The sequence below is a fragment of the Scardinius erythrophthalmus genome (assembly GCF_964197995.2).
Source record: "Scardinius erythrophthalmus genome assembly, chromosome: 17".
Lineage (NCBI taxonomy): Eukaryota > Metazoa > Chordata > Actinopteri > Cypriniformes > Leuciscidae > Scardinius > Scardinius erythrophthalmus.
Window position 1 is genome coordinate 13,493,743 of NC_138237.1, and position 10,118 is coordinate 13,503,860.

Genomic DNA, 10,118 nt, shown 5'->3' on the forward strand with positions numbered 1-10,118 from the left:
AAACCAAAGAAACTTTGAAGACACGTATGACTTGTTTTTCCTAAGACAAAAACTGAGATCAAATCCTCTGCAGTAAAAACACACCCCTGGAGAGAAGACACCGACTTGCCCAAACTTATCTCCTCGTTTATCTATGCATTTCCCCTCCTCCTACTCCCTTCCTTTCTCCCAGATTCAAGTCAATGAAAGTATGCTGAGAATGTCTGTATCTCACATATGATGTATCATGTAAATCTATTGTTTTTTTTTTCCTTTTCATGTTTGGTATCATTTTAAATGTCTCAGTGCGATTGGTAAAAAGGTCTCAGTTTCATTGCAGTCATTATTATGAGATAGACTGAAAACTTTTTTTTGGGTGGTGTCTCATCAAGATATCGGATAATTCTCTCCTCTCCCCTGAAACCAGGTGTAACCCCCTGGGGTGCATGAATAGACCCAAAACAACTCTTAAGATATTTGTACAAGCCTTTTGGTCTGATCTGTTAAGGGAAAGTGGCAGAGCAGTCTTGTGGAATCTGTAACCAGAAAAACCCCATGCAGTGCTGTGTCAGAGTCTTATCGAGTCTTGCGCTAGGAACACACTCACACACCACTGTGTGTCTCCGCAGGTGCATTTCTTACTCTTCTGAGTCATCTTCGAGCAGTTGATGTTATGTAGTTATTATTTCTGAATTGGCTTTTAATTGTGTACGTGTGTAATTGGCATGATGCATTTTTACCTGACAAATAAAATATGATAAAATAATATCTTGATTTATTCTGTATGATTCTGAAATCAGTATTTCTAGAATAGATTAGTGTGGAGTCTAGTGTTAAGTTATGAGCCACAACTACCCTAAGTTATGAGGTTCCTGCTGATATCTTTCAAGACCTGATGGACATTAAAATGTAAAGAATTCCTGTGTTCTGCAACTCTGAAAGATCTTCAAAATAACTTTGAATATGATCACGATACTATTACGTTTATAATAGGTGCAAGTTGATGAGGCTATACCATGAGCATAAATCTGCATATAAAGGGTAAAAATGGGACTTCCTCCTCCTCCTGTCTGAAGGGGTTAAAAAATATATAATATTTTGCTCATATTTTAATGGTTTAGAGTTATTAAAAACAAATATCCCCTCCAGACATCACTTGTGGCAATTTACTGGTTTCCGTGTTTTATGGGGACTTTCCATAGACATGATGATTTTTATACTGTACAATCTGTACAGTGTATCCCCTAAACCTCCCTCTAAACACAGGCCTCAAAAATTACTGGTATTACTATCCTTGTGGGGACATCTGGTGCACTTTTTTGGACATTTGGATAATGAATGCGCTTACTGATGAGCTTGTGTTACTGTATCTTTTACATGTGGTTTAGGTGGCTTAATTTTTGTACATTGTGAACTGGTTTTTACACCCTTGGTAATTTGGCTATTGTAAAAACCTGTTCACCTAAAAATTCTGCATTGCTGTGGCAGTTGACTTGGAATGTAGTGATTTGATTTCTCTTTGTGAGACGTCAATGCTTTTAACCCTGGACAGGTTTTAAAGAGATCTATTGTACAGAGAATCAGGCAAACTAAGGTGTATGATCATTTCCTGCAAGTCATGTGTCATAAAACATTCTTCAGATGAAAAATTTAATTAAGTATGATTCACAGACAAATATAACAGGTTAATGTGCCCTCTGTCTAAACATCCACAATAAAAAAAATGTATTTCCAAAGGTGTGTTATTCCAGTTCATGAACATCTTTGCCCTCTTCCAGCATGCATGTGCGGGCCATTGCGCAGGTCACGGCATATGGGTCACAGTTGGCGGCAGGACGGCGGTCCTCAAAGTAACCACATTTATCCTGACCCACCTGACGAGGGATACGGACACTCGCCCCGCGGTTAGCAACACCTGCTGAGAAATCACTGATGCTGGCGGTCTCGTGATGACCCGTGAGGCGACGCTTGTTATCTTCTCCACCGTGTGGGTCGTAGACTCGAATATGCTCTGGATGACGCTTACTCAGTTTCTCGATGGCTTTCTCAATGTGCCTGATGAGAGGATGACGATGGAGGTTAGATGGCATGGCAATAACACTATAACACAACTCACACTCTCTGTTTTATAGATGTCTTTATATGATTGTGTGTGTGTGTTTAACATACTCAATTCCTCCTTCTTCTCTCATTTGCTCTGTGCTCACATTGATGTGGCAACCGGCTCCGTTCCAGTCTCCTGTCATGGGTTTCGGATCCAGGGTGGCCACCACTCCGAAATCTTCACACACCCTGTGTAGCAGGAAACGTGCCATCCACAGATGATCTCCCATCTCAATTCCTTCACATGGACCCACCTGGAACTCCCACTGCAGAGAGAGTAAACTATCCTCACTGCCCATCCAGTGCATACATAATAGAGATCTACAGATGTTGTGTTTTTGTAAATAAATAGTGTCTACTGTATCTCTAATACCTATTAAGTTAATGGTGGTTACCTGAGAGGGCATGACCTCTGCGTTAGTGCCACCGATTTTGATGCCAGCATAAAGACAGGCTTTATAATGACAATCCACAATGTCTCTGCCAAAGGCTCTGTCAGCACCAACACTGCAGTAATACGGACCTGACAGAAGAGAGACACAAAATTGTTCTCTTAAAAATATAGGATTGTCACAGATGCCATTTTATTGCAAAATCAAAACAAAAACTCTCTAAAAAATGTCAGCAAACCTGAACACGTAAAACGAGTCACAGGCAGAGAGTATTTTCTGATTGGCTAAAAGAGTGTGGACCAGAGCCACAAAAACCTGTTTTGTTTTGGGCATCTATCAGGTACTGAAACTTTTAATAAATGTAAGAAAAAAAACTATTTAAACTTGTTTTATTTCAGTTAGTTGCAGCATTTTTCATTTTGACTTGATGTAAAAAAATTAACTGAAATAATAGTGAAATAAAAATGAATAAAAACTATACAAGCATATTTGAACATAACAAAGTGACAAACTATACAATTGAAATATAAAAATGAAATCTATTATTAAAATATTAATATAACATTATCTCAATGACACTAAAATTGCAGTGCTATAGGGACATTGTAAGTGTGTTCTTCAAAATATCCCCCAAAGCACCTTTAAAACCAAAGACCTTTCTAATTGCATTATAAGGTGTTACAAATGATCGTTAAGTTTCATGTTGCGCCCTTAACCTAGACTGTGGATGTAACAGCTCATAAAAACATTCAGATCACCTTGTTTTTTGGGGTAGCCTTGTCTGGGCCAGCCGTAAGGGTGTCCATCCACACCTAGGAGAGTATATTCCTGCTCCATACCAAACCAAGGGTGAAGATCTTTGACCTTCTCCATGACCTTGTTACAGCTGTTACGGAGATTCGATTCTAAGAGAAAAGGTACCAGGGTTCAAATCATCTACGGGTCTACACAACTTTAAACGATAGCATCATCTTTCTCTATTTGGTTTCATGGTGTGACACCTGCATGAAATGCTTCTTCTATATAATGTTATACGTATAGCATTATATAGAAGAAACATTACATATACAGTATATATATATATATATATATATAGCAGTATTAGTAATCAAGACCTGATGTGTGCAACTAACCCATTAACATCTTAAAACATTTTTCAGTGAATTTTAAAATCTGTTTTAAAAAATATGGTGCTTGTAGAACTTAAATTACAAATAAGGCAACAGTTTGCATGACTTCTTTTTGAATTTGTTTCATAAACTTAGTTATTTAAGTAAATGCCTTCAATGAACTTAAAATGTCAAGTTACCATGACTTAAATCTGCCCTAATTTTAACAACTAACAACTTCGATTAACCAAATCTCCTTTTATCAACAAGAAGTAATAAAACTTGAAAAAACTTTGTGGTTTAATAATGTGTCATTTTTTTAATAAGAAATTGGAATAAGCGTTCAACAATACCTTATAATGGTAAACAAACTTAAAAAGTGATCACATGAAGCAGTAACAATCATTTTGCAATCATCAAGTAATCATTTCGAGTTGAGGAACAAACTCATTCTGATATCACAAGAAAATAAGTTTCTAAATGTGTCCGTAACAATGTACATGAACTAGCAAACTGCCAAACAATGTAACCATATTCATTTTTAATGCACCAGGGCATGCTGGGAAGCAGATAAATGAGACTGAATAAAAAAAGAATTTTCAATACAGGCCTACATGAACTAAAAATGCATTAATCCAATTTACCAATAACTTAAAATGAATTAATATATATATTTTTTTTTAAGTTGCACTAAGATGCATTGCCTGTGCTACTTTTGAATGTGGCTCAAAACAGCAAGTAAATCAAAAACTACAATATGTAAATCTTTATCATTATTTTTATCATTATTTACTTCTTTTTTTTTTTTTACAGTTTCTCAATCTTACCTGCAGGTTCCCGGGTATGCTTGAACACTTCACACAGGACCAGTTTGTTTGGGTCCAAAATGAAGGGGTCCCTGAACATGCAGACGGGAATCAGTAGCATGTCGCTGTTGCGTCCTTCAGACTGACCTGTGCTGGAACCATCAAAGTTCCATTCTGGCAGATCTGCCAAAGAACAAGAAAAACCAGCATTAACAAGATGCTGGAGGTAAAACAAAGGAAGTGAAACTGCTCAGGTAAAACGGAAACTTTGCTACCAGCTATGCTCTTTGGCTCCGAATCCATGGTTCGAGTCTTGCTGCGCAGACCCTCCCCAGAGCCGTCAATCCAGACGTAAGTGACCTGACAGAAGCGTCCCTGAGGCAGACTGAGATACTGCTGCCGCAAGGCCTTGTTGAGGCTAGAGCTGTCAGATACGCAAGACATACTGGACCAGATTTACAGTAAATAATGTATCTGGAGAAGCAAAACAAGAAGAACATCGACTATGCTGTCAGTGTAGTTGCTTATTCAAATTTCATAAATATTAATTATAATTATTTCAATATATTAATTATAATTATAAATTCTGACCAATTTTTATCTAAAAACCTTTGTTTGTAATACGTTATCCACAAATTTGTATAGATTTATCAAAATATTATATTTTCTTTGATTACACAGCGAATAATAAAAGCCAAGCGAAATTTTACTGCTCATGAAAGTGCCATACTTACTCAGACAGGTGAATATGATATAATCGTTCCTCTCCACACATGAAGACCTGTGTGCTGAAACAGCTGAGTTTAAGAAGCCCGTCATCAATAAGTTATGACGTGTGACAGATGAAACATAAGATGGGCGTGATTTCCATTCTTAGATTTGATTCTGTGATGACTAAACAAAATGAGTCATTACACCCCAATGCATTTAAACCTGTTCGCCTGTAATTGCTACGATACTGCTGCTGATTTTTTTCTCATTCATGAATTGTTTTTTCTGGGATGCATTACCAGGTATTTTATAAGTATAGTTAAGCTGAATATACAATAGTAGATTTCTCTCGAGGCAATGAAGACTTGTGCATGACCAGTATTTTCAGTGACAAATACAATCTACTCAACCGTTTTCTCACCTCAGCTCTCCTGCGCACACAATTACACACTAGGCTTAATGAGAGGCTTTTTTTTCCACTGCAAGGAGACATCAGCACAATCAAGGCACAGAGGAACCGAGCTTTTTACTTTGATATGAACAGACACTTGCTGTAAAAAACCTGATTACTAAAGCTGAAGTCATGCTTGTTTGCAGAACAGACATAATATCTAAACACACTTATGAACACAACCTCTTCTAATGGCTTTGGCTTTTCATTCACTAAAGGGAATCACAAGTCTTATTCCCACAAGTTACCTATAAACAGGCAAAACCAGTTTAAAAAGCAGAAGCTAAACAAAGATGGTGTTTATGAAGGCCGATTTAATAAAGTTGTGAATAGATTGCACTGCTCTCATATAAGTAACATTCTATATATCACTCTGTATCACCTTTGTGTATTAAATGCAAGTCCAACAAGGATATACATTGACTCATTTCTTGTCTGAGATCTTTTGTTTTTACTCAAAGGCTATATCCTCCTGTTGCGATATTAGGCCGTACCCCTTCTTTGGAGACCTTTAGTCTCAATCAAATCCAGACGGTACAATATGAGATGACAATAGCAAAGAAGGCAGTTTTGTTGACGTGGAACAAAGTGTTTGTACCTAAATTTGAGATGTGGCTTACAGAGTTTAGGAGTGTGTAAAATATGTAACATATGTAAAAGATCAGATGTGAAATCATATTTTTTTGGAATATCTGGATTTATCATTGAATTGAACATTCTGCGCATATTAAGAGGTATGGTAGATTATATGTCTTGCAGGTATTTTTCATAATTGGGTAATCACTGGTATTGTCATTTTAAATATTTTTTTTATGTAGGCTATGTATAAAGCTGTTTGTATGTGTTTCTGCATATATGTATGTATAGATATTGCATGTGTATTTTGTATTTATATATTTACCTCTTTTTTTGTTACTGATTTGCTGGTATACAAGCTCTTGTGTAAGAATGGGCCATGTCCCAGAATCTAGTGAAAAGCTTCTCAGAAGATAATAAAGAGCTCCAGCTTTTTATTAATGTCAGTGTGTTTTTGAAATTAAATGTTTTATATACAAGTACATATGGATTCAATGTTAGGGTGTCTGCTTAGTCTATTTCTGGTAAAATGTTAAAACATTCAAATGTGATGCAACCTGTTCATCCTGTCTCCATTGTGATGTTTTAGACAAGAACAAAATTGTTTATGACAAAACAAATATGACGTGGCGCAAGACAATCTTGATGATGTATCTTTAAAATTAAATGTAACCTGTTTTCTGAAACATCGGTATTCCTGGGTGGTTCATACTGAATTTATTACTAAAATAATATAAGCAAAACTAAAACTATACTTGCTTAACATATTAAAGAGCCAATTCAAACCTTTCTGATGATACATATCTAAAAAAGAACAATGGTCAAAAGTATAAAAGATGCTTGGTGAATGCCTCAAATGTGAAAAAAAAAACAAAAAAAAAATTACTACTAACATGAAGTGCATGTTTAATTAAAGTCCTTCACAAACTGGTTAACATACTTGTTACATCTAAAACAAGAAATAGCTTCTTTTTTTATAAACAATATGCAGGAAAAACATGCAAATTATATTTGCAAACCTGTTTTGACATCATTTACCAAATGGTTTTGATCAAAAGTGATCCGGGATTAAAAATCCATGCTCAAGTCCACAGTGATATCAGATTGTGATTGTTCAGAGCACCCAGATCACCTCAGGTTGGGACTGGACCTTGCTTTCGGCTACCACAACTCAAGGCGATATACTCAGTTTAAAGAAATAAAATAGCAGCTTTCAAATTACGCAAACATTCTTAAAGGAATTGGCCACCCAAAAATGAAAATCCTTAAACATAAGTGCGTTGTAAAGCTCGCACAAGAAGTGGTGATCCTTCTGCGTTACTTCTTGCGCAAACTTCACCACATACTTACGTTGAAGTCGAGCTGAACTTGCAAACAAGTCTAGGGCAGTTCAGCGAAAGCGATGGTTGGTTTATAGATAAAGGAGTTTAAAATATTAGTATTATTTTTTACAAACACCTAATTTCAATTCAAAAGACATTGATTCATCCACTGGGGTCGCATGGATTACCGTCACGATCGCTGTGTGTGGTTTTCGAAGCGTCAACCAAGCAGCTACCATTCACTTGCATTATATGGACTCATAGAGAAGGATTATTTTCCTAAAAATCTTCATTTGTGTTTATCTGAAGAAAGTCATACATGAAGGCCTATATAATATATGATGAGAGAATTTTCATTTTTGAGTGAACTATCCCTTTAAGAAAAGATATTCAGAATTACAGTTAGAAGGAAAACATAATCATGAACGACAGTGAGCGGTCCAGCATAGCTTCAGTGAGTGATCACAGTGCAGGATGGATGATTAAGAATCACATTTATGGATCATATGTCCACAGCAGCTCTCATGTCATGCTTTCCTGACAATACGCCCAGTTTTCTTTGAGTCTCGTCTCCTTGACCGGACCGGCTGGCTACTGACTCGCCACGTTCCGTGACAGACACGGGCACTGTGGGTAAGAATAAGAACAACACAGACAGTTATGAAGGCATACACACATGCACATATTTAATTATTTATTTATTTTTGTAAAAATTGGATAGGGTCGTTAACGACCCTACATAACGGTGCAAGTATGTTTTTTTCTGCACAACAATAATTGGATCTGTGATGACTGAACAAAAGCAATTCACCTTTATTCCACAAGGAGGCAATGTCTGATAGCCTACACAATGATGAAGTGACATTTCACTCATAGTTACCGCAGGCAGAAAACAAAAGAATAGGAAGTATCATCAGCAAAACTTGAAGTGGCTCAGCGATTTACTGCAGAGCAAGTACTGATCGCAATCAAATATTACTGTCACTATCATGTGATGGTGGATCTGTGAAGAAGCTGTCAGCGATCAAAATATAGATTTTGAAGATGTTGAAAATGATAGTTTTAAGAGTATGTTTGAGATCGAATCTGAGCCAGATGCTGAATTTACTGAACCATTCCAAGTGCCAAAAGGTAACAAAATATGCTTTATTTTATTCTTCTGTAATTGTTACTCTAATATCAGGAGAGTTTTATATTATCAGGAGAGTTTTATATTATCGCGAGAGCGTAGAGATCCATCCGTGTGATAATGATTGGCGAAACATTAAGGGTTAGTTAGTAACTGCTTCAGTAGAGGTTACCTAAATGTGCCTGTGGTAACAAAACCAAACATTTTAAGGCATACGGAATAACTCTTAAATTAGGTTCACGTGGGGAACATTTTTAGTAATTGTGCGAGGTAAAAAAGCACTTGTAAACATCTTACCCGGAGGGCCACATGAGGCGTTTATGTGGCTTGGCTGCTTGTCTCCTGTACTGCATCAGTCCACACACCAGCTCGTGAGCTATCATGACGTAAAGTAAGAATATGAGCACACCCGGGTCCATCCTGCCGGTAAGTGCAAGTATTCGCTATTTGACAGGTTTTTGCACAGCAATGCGGGTTGCACGGAATTTAGCTACAGGGTCACTGCATCTCACCCACGCGCTCGTTTGTTATCTCTCCACGAGTCACTTGTCTCGCGCTTCAAAAATAATTCATAAACAGCGGCATTTTACTCCCCATTACTGACTTGATAATCCGACCTTTTCATCTTTTACTGTTGACGTAGTGTGAGGATTTTGTTGCTTGAATTATATCCTATTGAGCTTTTCGTCAGACGGATCATGACTAGGAGGAGATGATGTTGCCGTGGAGACATCGCCGTTGCCAAGAGACCTCGTAATTCATTTTCAGTAGTGCCGAGATTGAAAAAGAAAATATATCATCACTGCCATTATACCATGTATATGAACCCCGCATACAAGTCATTCCTCGATAAAAAAAAAATAAAAAAAATATATATATTTTTTTGTGGCATTCACATAAACGACAGGAAATTTTGCTGACAGCAACGGTTTTCTGAAGGCGTACAAAAATCTAGTAACTTAATTTTGGTTAATCATGTAACATATTTTCATTTCATTTTTGTAGTACTTAAAGACAATCAGACAGACAGCAAAAGACAATCAGTCTAATAATGCCTTATGGATAATGGAACTGTAAACCATTTTAACACACACACACACACACACACACACACACACACACACACACACACACACACACACACACACACACACACACACACACACACACACACACACACACACACACACACACACACACACACACACACACACACACACACACACACACACACACACAGAGAGAGAGAGAGATTAAAATGTCTCAATACTATTAATAAATTAAGATATCCTTTTGTCTGAGATAATCTGTTTAATAATATTTCTGTTAATTGCATATTACACTTTTTAAATAAATACTCAATTTAATTCGACGTACAAATATGCAGAACGGTAATACAATATACGATTTAATATATGAAAAATTATACTTAATTGTCTCTTTATTTTAAAACCCCTCTTATCATTACAAAAGGGACCTCAAATAGTTCATTTAGTTACATTTTTACCATAACAAAAACTGCATTGTACTCCTAAAATTT

At 36.6% G+C, this 10,118-nt stretch overlaps 1 protein-coding gene across 1 annotated transcript; it reads right to left on the reverse strand.

Annotated features, from left to right (window-relative positions):
* Positions 1–1,721: 1,721 nt before the first annotated feature.
* LOC308705833 (glutamine synthetase-like) lies at positions 1,722–4,833 on the reverse strand (the record flags this gene model as incomplete). The annotated part of the gene is made up of 6 exons (XM_081391074.1): positions 1,722–2,034; positions 2,149–2,348; positions 2,478–2,605; positions 3,233–3,379; positions 4,411–4,572; positions 4,665–4,833. 6 exons carry the CDS (start codon positions 4,831–4,833, stop codon positions 1,722–1,724), a joined length of 1,119 nt encoding a protein of 372 aa, XP_081247200.1.
* Between the last annotated feature and the right edge of the window lie 5,285 nt (positions 4,834–10,118).